Source organism: Pelophylax lessonae, assembly GCF_965119305.1.
Source record: "Pelophylax lessonae genome assembly, chromosome: 1".
NCBI classification, from domain to species: domain Eukaryota; kingdom Metazoa; phylum Chordata; class Amphibia; order Anura; family Ranidae; genus Pelophylax; species Pelophylax lessonae.
This window is the reverse complement of record NC_138768.1, coordinates 333,566,315-333,579,366: the sequence shown is the minus strand read 5'-3', so window position 1 is coordinate 333,579,366 and position 13,052 is coordinate 333,566,315. Positions and strand designations below refer to the sequence as shown.

Below are 13,052 nucleotides of genomic sequence, written 5' to 3'. Positions count from 1 at the left end.
CAACATAATTTACACTGTTATACAAGCTGTACACTCACTACTTCACATTGTTGCAAAGTGAATTTCTTCAGTGTTGTCACATGAAAACAGCAGAAACAGGTCCTCTAAACAGCAGCCTGCAAAACCTTGCAGCCAAAGGAAGCATCCACAGATGCCAGCACATCCACTTTATAGAACTTTGTGAAAGTGTTTACCGACAACCAGGAGGCCCCCTGCAAACCTGAATCACTGACAACTGATGGACGGAAGGCCCAGGAGTAGAGTGCGCCTTGACAGGGAAATGAGGAACCTGACCCCTGATGGAATAGGCCTGGATCACCATCTGTCTGATCTATCTGTAAATGGTCGAAAAGGAAGGGGACAACCCTTTCCTAGGCCCATCCATGAGTACAAATAGGGAGTCTGACTTCCTAAAAAAAAAAAAAAAAACTCAGTAGCTGCCAGGTACACCCTAATTGCCCGGACAACATCCAAGGCATGCAAAGCAATTTCCTTTGGATGTTTTTGCCAGGGCACAGGGAAGGTAACACAATGTCTGTTCATGTCAAATGAAAATCAGAGACAACCTTTGTAAGGAACTACAGACAGAGACGAAGAACCACCTTATCTCTGTGAACCAGCAAGTAAGGTGAACGTCAGGATAACGCCGCCAATACCGACACCCTACGCGCAAAGGTGATAGCCACCAAGAAGGCCACCTTCTGGGAAAGCGTAAGCAGGGGAATCTCCTGACGCTTCTCAAAAGGAGGCCTCTGCAGGACCGAGAGCACCAAATTGAGGTCCCAAGGCGGCAACGGAGGCCTAACCCCCTGAAGAAAAGTGCGCACCAGGGAGTATGTGGCCAAGGCCCGTTGAATGAAGACCACCAAGGCGAACACCTGACTTTTGATAGTACTTCAAGGCCAGTTTCTGCTCAACCGCTTTTGAAGGAAGGGTCAAGATCTGAGCCACGAGAAAGAACGAGGATGAACCTCAAGAAACTCACACCACGCAATATACGACTTCCACGTACGATGGTAGATCTTCCTAGACGTAGAGTTCCTAGCTTTTAACAGCGTTGAAAACACAGACTCCAACAAACCTCAATCCATCAGCACCTTGCGTTCAAACAACCAAGCTGTCAAAGCCAGCGACTGTAAAGCAGGATAGAAGATTAATCCTGGGGACAGCAGATTCTCCCTGAGAGGAAGCTTCCAAGGAATGTTGGCAGCCAGCCGCACCAGATTGGTGTACCAAGCCCGGCTAGGCCAGTCTGGAGCCACTAAGAAGACCAAAATCCCTTCTGCCTCAATCCTGTGTAGAAGTCTTGGCAAAAGCTTGAGAGGAGGGAAGGCGTAATTAGACAATACTGACTCCACGGGGCTACCAGCGTGTCTGTGGTGTCCGGCAGAAGATCCTGTGACCGAGCTGATATGCCAACAGATGCACCTCGGGGATGCCCCACTGGAGAAAAAAAACTGATGAAACACCTCCGGATGAAGGGACCACTCTGTTTGGTCCAACGCCTGTCGACTAAGGTAATCTGCCTGCCAGTTCCCCCCCAGGAATGTGTACAGCAGAGAGGGCTGTAACAAACTGTTCTGCCCACCTTAGAATGCTGGCTACTTCCAGAGCCCGCAGGACACTTCTGTGCCCCCCCCTGGTGATTGATATAAGCCATGGCATTGTCCGATTGAATGCGCACTGGACATCCCTGAAGTCGATCCATCCAATGGTCCAGGCACAGTCTGATTGCTCAGAGTTCCAAGACACTGATAGGCAGTCTGGACTCTTCCAGTGTCCAGAGGCCCTAAGCAGAATTTTTGCAGAGGAAGCCTCCCCAGCCGGACAGGCTGACATCCGTGGTGATCACTGTCCACAAGGGGAGGAAGGATATGCCCAGCTGATGTGCTGGAGAACGAAGCCACCACATCAGAGACTATGTATGGAACTGTGCAAACGGAACCCCCTTGAAGGTAGACACCATCAGGCCCAGAATCCGCATGCAAGTCCGGAGGGATGACCATCTGCTGGACAGCAGGAGACAAACAAATTGCAGTCTGCAATTTCTGGGAATTTGTTTAGAGGAAGGAACACTGGCTAAGGCCGAGCCCAGACCCAGATAGACAGCTTTGTGGATGAAACCAGAGCAGACTTCTGAAAATTCAGAATCCAGCCGAACTTCCGCAGAGTTCTTATGGCGATTTCCAGGTTTTCCACCAGAGCAGTAAGAGACTCCGCTCGCAGAAGGAGGTCGTCCAAGTAGCCCAGTACTGCGATCCCCCCGTTGGCGTAACAATGCTAGCACTGGGGCTAACTCATTTGTGAAGACCCGAGGAGCAGAGGCGAGACCAAAGGGTAAAGCCACAAACTGATCATGCTCCTATCCCACGGCAAAGCAAAGGAAATCGCTGTTGACTAGCACATATTGGAATGTGAAAAGGTGAGCATCCTTGATGTCGATAGAGGCAAGAAAAAAATCCACCTGATGCAGGGATGCCACAACGTGCGAATGGACTCCATCCTGAACTTCTGCACCCGCACAAAGCAATTCAGCGTCTTGAGGTCCAGGAATGGACACACCTTGCTTTCCTTCCTGGGGACTGAACAGGTTTGAGTAAAAACCCTAAAAACGTTCTGAAGTCGGAACCGGGAAATCACCCTTGAAGTAAGAGATCTTGTACCGCCCCAAACAGACCCTGAGCTTTGTCCGTGGGTCTGGAAAAGTCCGCTCTTGGCTTGCCAGACCAGGTTAGTTTAGATCCTCCAGTAGGCCCTGAAAGGCTTCGAGCCATTGTAAGTCGACCCCGAGGAAAGAAAAAAAAAAAAAAAAAAAAAAAAAAAAAAAAAAAAACACTTATAACCTGAGAAGGAGGGCCCATATCTACAACAAGGTTCCTCGCCCTTAGTAGCCTGTGGAAGAAAAGGTACTCTTTCCCCCTGTGAGACCTTTACTGATGTCACCCAGGGTAGCTCCAAACAGGCAATCTCCTTGCAAAGGGAGATCAGTCAAGGCCATTTTAGAAATCTAGTCTGCAGACCAGCATTTAAGCCAAAAGACACGCTGGAGGACCACTGCCGAAACAGAGATCCTAGTGACTAGGGGAGCCACATCCAAAGAGGCATCACAGATAAACTGCAGCCCCTGGGCCAGCTGGTCCACCAGCTCAGCAAAGGCAGGGTGTAGCTGTTCTGCCTACAGGTCACGGCCTAAAAGCTTAGCCCACTAAGTCAGACATTATGACACCAGGGCAATGGTGAAAACCGGCCTCATCACCGAACCGGCCAAAGTGCACATATTACAGGCTAAACCTCCGCCTTCCTGTCAGCGGGATCCTTAAAGGCCGGGGACTTTTCAACCGGAATCATGGTTGCCTTGTTTAACCTGGAAACCAGAGGGTCCACCATCAGTGCAACAGTTCACTTCTTAATAAGGGACTCCTCATAGGAGTACCGCCTAGTGAATCACTTAAGGACCCCAAGGGGACACTTTGGTCGTCCTCATTATTTAGTGACAATTCTGTCAAAATAAGCAGGGAAAGGAAACATATTTGCCGCTCTGGATGGCTTGCGAGTGCCAAAGAGAACCTGTGCCTCTGTCGCAGCTGCATCCTCCCCCTTCAAGGACCAGAGATCCCAGCAAGGAACTAGGTCCTTACACCTGACTAGACAGAAAAAAAAAAAAAAAAACTGAGTACCTATAGCAGGGAGAGGGAGTATACCCCCTGGGACTGCCCATAGGTGTAGCCAGACTTTTTTTCTGCCTAGTGTCCTACTCCTGTCGGGGGCAGTATAACCCAATTGGTAAGAAGATCAGGAGCTGTGTCTGTCAATGAACGAAAGGGGAAAAAAATATTTACAAAAATGTGAGGAGTGTGCTCTCTTTTGTGAGATACTGTAGTCAATGAAATCTAAAGCAGTGTGCGCAATGAGATTGTAAAAATGATGGTCTCTTTAAAGTAGTATTGCAGATTTAATATCACTTTACACAGTATGCTCGGACCAAACCTGCCCAAAAGGAACCAATTTTCATTGAAGAACGATATGGCCACTGTGTGTGCTGTCTTAGCCTCTAGTAACTTTAGCTACATACAGAGCAGGAAGTGAAGGTAAATCTCTTGCATTGGACACCTACAGCAAACAAAACTGACAGGAGTTTTTTAAGCAGAATTAAATTTCAAAAACAAAAATATAATATAATATAATTCTGCATATGTGGTGGCAGTATTCGTTTTCTTTCCCTCACTTATTTTTATCTAATGATCAAGTCAGTGAGTCTGGCATTTCCGAGCTTCCTTTAACAGACTAAGGCTGGCCATACATTATACATTTTTCTTGTGCAATTGTTCCTTTGGATTTAACAAAACTATATAAAATATGAGGTCAAACCTAAACATTTTCAATTTGTATGCAATCAGACAGGTCCTTGAACTACGTAGTTGAAGGTAAATCTAAAGGAAATTGAATAAGAAAATTGTATAAAATGTTATTCACTGTGAGCAGGCAGTTTTTTTTTTTTTTTTTTTATTGCAGACGAGACATGTAATGTCTCCCTTGCAAAAAGATTCACCTACCTGCCTGCTCCCAGTGATCCTTAACATTTTAACTGTGCTACGCATGTACAACTCAGCTTACAGTGGTCAGCCCAAACCGATTGCTGGAGTGACGGCTTCCTGCGTATACGCAGGCCAATGAAGGGGGCCAAAAACCAGCACACAGAAAAAGATGCTGGTAAGGGATGGGACTGTTGGATGAAAGACGACTGTAGCCACTTTTAGTTCCGTTTTAAAGCAGAACTAAAGTTCCCAATATTTACCCAATCCAACGTCCCCCGCTGGTGCCAGTATCTTCTACCGGCTGTGGTTGTTTTTATTGGCTGGTGGAGTTCAGTGTGAATTTGTTATTTAAAGTGGAACTTTACTCTCTCAATCAACAAGGAAAATGTTTAATCCTTATGCTGCAAGCATTCGTAAATAGACAGGAAAGTATATCATATTTACTTATTTTAAACATAAAAACTAAGTAAACCATTTCCAGCCTAAATCTGCTAGTATAAAGTCGGCCATACATGGATCCAAATCCAGTCAATTCAGTGGGGACTGGCTGAATTTCGATCCATGTATGGGCCAGGAGGTTGTACAGAAGTCGATCTACTGAACAACTTCTGTACAAATGCTGTATTGGAAAGTTTGCACTCGATTGGTGTATTCTAGTTTTCCCGCTGTCAGAGTACAATAGCTCAGTGGGGATGATCGCCTCGAATATGTGGATGGGGGAATTAAGTCATTTTTTTTTTTTTTCATTCAACCAGTTGGTTAAACAAAAAACTGATTAAAGTATGGGTTGCCTAACACTCCCCTTCCCACCCAGACTGACAATGATGCTGTCCAAAGGGCGTCTCCATTGCTCCTCCAGTAGAGTGGAGAGACAGGAAGTGTGTTAGTTGCCAGATCACCAGGTAAAAATAAAGGAAAGAAAGAAAACCAATGTAGCCACCACATCTAGCCACTGTGAATCTGTAATACATTAGTTTTGGGGTTCAAAGTGGTTGTAGTTTTTTTTTTGCCTTCGTGTATTCTATACATAAAAGAAAAAAAAAAAAAAAAAAAAAAACCTTCAGTGTGCCCAATAATTACCTGATCCCCATCTCGATCCAGTGATATCCACGAGAGCAGTGGCTCTCCCAGGTCCCTCCCTTCTCATTGGCTGAGACACAGCAGAAGGCACTCATGACTCCCGCTGCTGTCAATCACAGCCAGTGAGGCGGGAGGGAGCAGGTCTGAGCCACGATCTCTGCATCTTATGGACACCGAGGGCCAGGTCAGGACCACGCGCGCACATAGCAAGCTGCTTGCTATGGGGGCACACGGCAAGGGGAGTGGTCCAGAGCACTGGTGAAGGACCTGAGAAGAGGAGGATTGGGTCTGTTCTGTGCAAAACTGTTACACAAAGCTGGTAAGTATAACATGCCTGTTTTTTTTTCCCCCTTTACAAACCCTTTTATACTACCACTTGCCAACCACAATACATACATAAGTTGTGGTTTGCAAGTGGCTTACCGGGATTATGGCTGAAGATATCAGCCATAACCCCGTTACTTTTTTTTTTGCGGCTGGCTTTTTTTTGCGGCTGGCTTTCTCATAAAAGCATTCCAATCGGTTTATGAGCCGCTGGAACGCCTAATGAAGCAGCGGGAGGGGACATCCCGCCCACACAACCCGCTGCTCATCGGTGTTTCTCAGGCTTACCGTTTCCGCTGGTTTGCCCGAGAAACGATCCAATGGTGCAGCCGGCTGCTCCCATAGGGTATCAAGAGTAGATATTCCTTGATTGACTCTATGGCCTTGGAGGATGGCAGCAATGTCACGATGTCACTTCCGGTCCAGACTAAAATTAAAAAAAGTTTTTTTTTTTTGTTTTTTGAACCCTTGCTTTTAAAAAGGTAAAGAAGAAGAACACAATAGCGGGGGAAGATTCACCCATCTGCCTTGAATATGTGGATGGGGGGAGTCAAGTCGGCTTTTTTGTTTAACCAACTGGTTGAATGGAAAAAAAATAAAAATAAAAAAAACACATATGACTAATGTATGGGTTGCCTAAGCCTCGGTTCACACTGGGGCAGCACGACTCCTTACTACTTCTGGGGCGACTTGTGCATTCTTATGCACCACGACTTCAAAGGGACTTGCATGGACTTCACATAATGGAAGTCTATGCAAGTCGATCCCAGGTCGCCCCGAAGTAGTACAGGACCCTTTTTCTAAGTCGGAGCGACTTGTGTCGCTCCTATTAGAACGGGTCCTGTAGCAGACAATGGACTGCGAGGGAGCGCGACTTGTCAGGCTGACAAGTCGCGCTAGTGTGGATCGAGTCTAATGCCTCGTACACACGCAACGATTATCGGCCGACCGATCATCCGACTTTTGTCCAGTGTTGTTGTGTTGGTTGGAATGTGCCTAGACTGCACACGAATTTTCTCGGCCAACAAAAACCAACTTCAGAAGTGATGTCATGTGCTGGTTTACTTTCCATGTGTTTTTTCTTCTCTGAGCATCCAGTCTTGCTCATCAGATTTTTGTCCGCCGAAATCTGTACTGACTGACGGAAAATCGGCCGTTGTGTTGACGGCCAACAAAAATTTTATAGCCTGCACACCAGATTTTTTTCGGCCGAAAAGTCGGAGTTGGTTGTCGGAAGCATCATACTAACAAGCTGGAAATCAGCCGATCAGACTTTGGCCGAAAATTCACGGGCCAATAATCGATGCGTGTGTACGAGGCTTAACACTCCCCTCCCCCCAGACTGACAATGCTGCTGTCCAAAGGGTGTTTCAATTGCTCCTCCAGTAGAGTGGAGAGACAGGAAGTGTGTTAGTGGCCGGATCAAAAAAAAAAATCTCTCCATAAAGAGGACGTGTCATCCTTATTTCTATTACAAGGGGTGTTTACATTCCCTGTAAAAAGGAATAAAAGTGAAAAAAAAAAGGAAGAAGGAGGAGGAAGTGTAAAGATAAGACAAAAAATAAATTAAAGTGCCCCCCATCACTCCATGCTTGCACGCAGAAGCGAACGCAAACGCAAGTCTAGCACATATATGTAAACAGTATTCATAACATACATGTGAGGTATCAGTGCGAACGTCTGAGTGAGAACAATAATTCTAGCACTAGACCTCCTCTGTAGCTCTAAACTGTTAACCTGTAGAAATGTTTAGAGTGTTGCCTATGGAGATTTTTAAGTACTGTAATTTGACGCCATTCAACGAACGCTCGCAATTTTAAAGCATATCATGTTAGGTTTCTATTTACTTTGTGTAACATCTTTCATATTATACAAAAAAATTGGTTATATATTGTGTTTTGCTTTTTGTTTAATTCATTAAATTATATTTTTTTTATTGCGTTTGAAAAACCACTGAACTAAAATGTATGTGACATTAATTGCAACGACCTCCATTTCATTCTCTTCTTAAAAAAAAACAAAGTGTGTGTGTTCGTAGTTATTTTTCTAGCAAAATAAAAAATACTGATTTTTACTTGTGAACAAGTGTCAGAAAAGGGCCTGCTGAGCAAGTGGCTTATCTACCTAAAATAAAAGAAGAGTTTATATAATTTGAGTTGCTCAGTACTGAAAAGCAGAACAATTGAAAAGGTCCAATGTGTGAGACTCTTGTAGAGTCCATGGGCTGACATTACAGGGCCATATAGGTATGATAGAGTTCAGTTAATAGTGGGTAGACAGGACACAGGAATGCTGTGAGGAACACACGAACCAGGAAGGTTACATGAACAGAATAAGGAGCAGGGCAGGGCGCCTGTGGAACACCAGGACATATGCCATGTGATAACTCTAACTTGTGCCTCCTACTGGCCTACCCACCCCGTGTGACCCGAGTACAGCGCCCGTGCCTCACTCACCTCATAGAAAGCCTGCACCATCTCCACCAACACCCACTGCTGACTGACCGCCATCTCACCAGAGGCCGGAGCGCCCACAGCGATAACGATACAAAACCGAACACTTCCTGAACTGCTACTGACAGCGGCCGGTGGGCGTGCAAAAGAGTGAAGCTACGAGACTATTGGCGGTAACTACGTGACGTCAGGCAGGAAGTACACCGGCGCAGAGTCATTCCATGTAGCCAGGAGGCGTGGCCTAGGTAGACCTCTCCAATGAGATGAACGAAGGAGGGACAGCTAGTCGTTTGCCATGTTGGGTGTGTTGTTGCTATAGGAACAATTGAACTAAGGCATTCCTTGTTCGGGTTTGCACTCAGCTATGTTGCCCTCTAGTGATAATTTGTGGGCTGTGTTTGAATTCTTCCCTGATTTCTTCGTGGTGGGATAAACCAGCCTGTGAGAAGTACAACCTTATGCATAGCCCTCAACTGTCCCTGATTCCAAGGGACTGTCCCTGATTTGGAACAAAGTCCCTCTGTCCCCTATTTTTCATTTGTCCCTCATTTTGGTCTGATCTATATAGTTATATATAAAATGCACTTTATATCTTTTAAAAAGCATTTCCCGGTGCTAAACCTTACATCCACTTTCTAAATTGCTGCATTTGTAAATTTCAAAAGCCAGTATAAAGGAATAGTAGTGATAAAAAGAAAGCACTTGTGGGTTTAACTAATCCTTTGATGTATAATTCTTCTTTAACCACTTCTGAACCGGAAGGATCTGCCCTCTTAATGACCAGGCCATTTTTTGTGATTCGGCACTTCGTTACTGTAACGGACAATTGCATGTTCGTGCGACACTGTACCCTAATAACATTGACGTCCTTTTTCCCCCACAAATAGAGCTTTCTTTTGGTGGTATTTGATCACCTGTGCGATTTTTATTTTTTGCGCTATAAACCAAAAAAGAGCGACAATTCTGAAAAAAAAAAACATATTTTTCACTTTCTGCTATATAACATTTCCCCCCCCCCCCCCCCAAAAAAAAAATATATTTTTTTTTTACAATTTAGGCCAATTTGCACTCTGCTACATATATTTGGTAAAAACAAAAATTGCAATAAGCGTATGTTGATTAGTTTGCGCAAAAGTTATCGCGTCTACAAACTACGGGAAAGATTTATTTATTTTTTGGTTTTTTTTACTGGTAATGGCGGTGATCTGCGATTTTTCGAGGGACTGCGACATTGCGGCGGACAGATTGGACCCCTAACTGACATTTTTGACACTTTTGGGGGGGACCAGTGACATTACTACAGTAATCAGTGCTAAAAATATGCACTGTTACTGTAATAATGCCATTGGCAGGGAAGGGGTTAACACAGTGGGTGATCAGGGGTTAAATGTAAGCCTAGGGGAGTGTTTTCTAACTGTATGGGGGTTGGGCTTTTGAAATGATCACAGAGACCTCTGATCCTATATAGAAGGATCACAGGCGCTCTGTGATCATTCCAGAGAGAAGAAGCTGTGTTTACAACAGCTGACCGTTCTTCTCTCTCAGCAGGGAGCGATCGCGGGTGGCCGGCGGCAATCAGAGCTGCTTGCCCTGTGCATCCGAGTCCCCGCTGCCGAGTGAGGGCAGGAGCATCCCCCCTAGCTGCAGGCGCGCGACCGACGTACAGTCACGTCGGTTTGCACAGGAGGGGCTGCCTGCCGCAGTAAATCTGCGGTGGGCGGTCCAGAACCGGTTAACCACTTCAGCTTCAGGAGGTTTTACCCCCTTAACGACCAGGCCATTTTTTGAGATTCAGCAATGAGTTATTTTAACTAAAAATTGCGCAGTCGTGCGACACTGTACACAACAGAGTTGTATAAAGTACTCGAAACCCATACTTGAGTAAAAGTACAAGTGCTCGATCAAAAAGTGACTTGAGTAGAAGTTGAAGTGCTCGATCAAAAAGTGACTTGAGTAGAAGTACTAAAGTATTCAACATTTTTTGTACTTAAGTATTGCAAGCAGTTTTTTTAAAAAAAAAATTTGCTACTCAAGTACTGAAAGTAAAAGTACAAGTACTGTGTTATGTAGTTATTAAATAGGGAAGTCAAAAGTTTATTAAAGTTAAAGTTATTAAAGTTAAAGTTATTAAAGAAAGAAGTCAAAAGAAGTCAAAAGTACACATGACATTATACACATTTTTTTGAGCTTCATGAAACCTGCCATCTACTGTTCTGGCAGTGGTAATTTTTATAATAGTAACGAGTAACTATGCAGCACAAAAAAAAAAAAACATCGGAGTAGAAGTATTGAAATCATTGAAAAAATGTTGTGAAGTAAAAGTGTAAGTAGGAGAAAAAAATTCTACTCTAGGAAAGTACAGATACCGCCTTTCGTTACTTAAGTACAGTAGTGAAGTAGTTCTACTTAGTTACTATACATCTCTGGTACACAAATAAAATTGATGTCCCTTTTTTTTTTTTTCAAAAAATAGAGCTTTCTTTTGGTGGTATTTGACCACCTCTGCGGTTTTTAGATTTTGTGCTATAAACAAAAAAAGAGCGACAATTTTGAAAAAAACTAAATATTTTTACTTTATGCAATAAAAAAATTTAAAAAATCTAAATTTTTTAACAGTTTAGGCCAATTTGTATTCTGCTACATATTTTTGGTAAAACAAAATCCCAAAAAACGTATTTTAATTGGTTTGTGCAAAAGTTATAGCGTTTTACAAACTATGGGATACATTTTTTTTTTTTTTGTTTTTATTAGTAATGATGGCGATCAGCGATTTTTAGCGGGACTGCAGACAGATTGGACTCTTAACTGACATTTTTGACACTTTTTGGGGATACAGTAATCAGTGCTAAATAATATGCACTATTACTGTATAAATGACATTGGCAGGGAAGGGGTTAATACTGGGTATGAACAAAGGGTTAAATGTATGCCAAAATGTGCTTACTAACTGTGGGGGGGGGGGGGGGGACTCTGTGACAGGCACACAGAGATCGGTGTTTCAACACACGATCTCAGCGTGCCTGTCTGATAGAAGAGCCGCTTGCTTTGTTTACATAGGCAGGCGGCTCTCCTGTCAGTTTCCCTGAAGATTGCAGGAGGGCGGCGGCGATCCCGCGGTTTGGCTCCAGCTGTGTCTAATCACAGTGGGAGCACGGCTCTGGTGGCACGCGCGTGCCGCCGAAACCACGTGCACATAATCACGTAGATCTACAGTAAATCTGTGCGGGGCAGTCAGCAAGTGGTTAAGGGGGCGTGGCAGAGGATGTGTCTTATGCCTACATACTTTTGCTTATAGGTGTCCCTCATTTCCATCTCAAAAAGTTGGAAGGTATGCTCGTGTATTGCATACATGGTACAAGCAATAAAGAGATATGATACACCGATCAGCCATAACATTATGACCACCCACCTTATATTGGGTATGGCCCCATTTTGCTAAAACAGCCCTGACCCATTGAGGCATAGACACCAAAGTAACATCCACATGAATGGCAGGGCCCAAGGTTTCCCAGCAGAACATTGCCCAAAGCATCACACTGGCTCTGCTGACTTGCCTTCTTCTACCGCATCCTGGTGCCATCTCTTCCTCAGGTAAGTGACGCACACGCACCTGGCCAATCCACATGATGTGAAAGAAAACATGATTCCTCAGACCAGGCCACCTTCTTCCATTGCTCCGTAGTCCAGTACTGATGTTCATGTGACCATTGTAGAAGCTTTTGTCTGTGGACATGGGTCACTATGGGCTTCACAGCTCCATACAGAACAAACTGCAATGCCCATTTTTTTCTGCTTTCACTACATCAGCTTCATGGACAACATGTTCACTTGCTGCCTAATATATCCCACCAATTTTCAGATACCATTATAATGAGATATTCCCTTTACCTGTCTATGGTCATAGTGTTATGGCTGATCAGTGATACAGTACTGTGCAAATGTATTAGGCAGGTGTAAAGAAATGCTGCAAAGTAAGAGTCCTTTAAAAAAATATGTATTTTAATTGTTGTTATTAATTAACAAAAATATTTTAAGACAATATTTCCACTAAAAATACACTAAAATCATTATTAGTGGACACAAACATAACTTAACAGGCAACCTGTGTGAATTGGCCCTTTTTAATTGTTTTTTACATTTAAAAAAAAAAGAAAAAAATAATTAAAAAAAATGTTTACAATTATTTTATTTTAGAATTTTTAAAAATTATTTAATACAATGTTTAATTATTATTATTTTTTTTTACAATATTGTTTGTTTTTTTACAGGACAGGGAAGCCTACAGCGCTGCAGGGGGGGTCGCCATAGTTTTTTTTTTTTGGTGTAACATAGTAAATAGAGTGGACCCAGGGAGTTGGCTGTACGCAGCTATCCCAGGATACACCCCAATTCACTTTTTTTAGGTAGTGTTTTTTTTTTTTTATTTGTGTTCACTGGGTTGAGATTTAGGGGTATGGGTACCTTTGATCCTTGTTGGATAACATTGGGGAGATCTCCAGTGGTAGAGTCCACCGGATTCTCCTACATAAGTTAAGATTACTTAAATATATATATTTTTTTTCCCCGGGGGGAATGAGAGATTTATGGAATTATATGTATATCAAGGAGTATCTAAATGTTTTATAGTATGCATAATTTAGGAATACTATGTTTATATGTG

General features: G+C 43.6%; 1 protein-coding gene across 1 annotated transcript in view; it reads right to left on the bottom strand.

The window, feature by feature from the left end:
- SPTLC1 (serine palmitoyltransferase long chain base subunit 1) overlaps positions 1–8,571 on the bottom strand; it is a 193,476-nt gene extending 184,905 nt beyond the window's left edge. The window contains exon 1 of the mRNA XM_082259354.1: positions 8,396–8,571. Within this exon, the coding sequence (XP_082115480.1) occupies positions 8,396–8,449 (54 nt within the window). The 5' untranslated portion in view covers positions 8,450–8,571. The remainder of the gene's footprint in view (positions 1–8,395) is intronic.
- Positions 8,572–13,052: the final 4,481 nt, after the last annotated feature.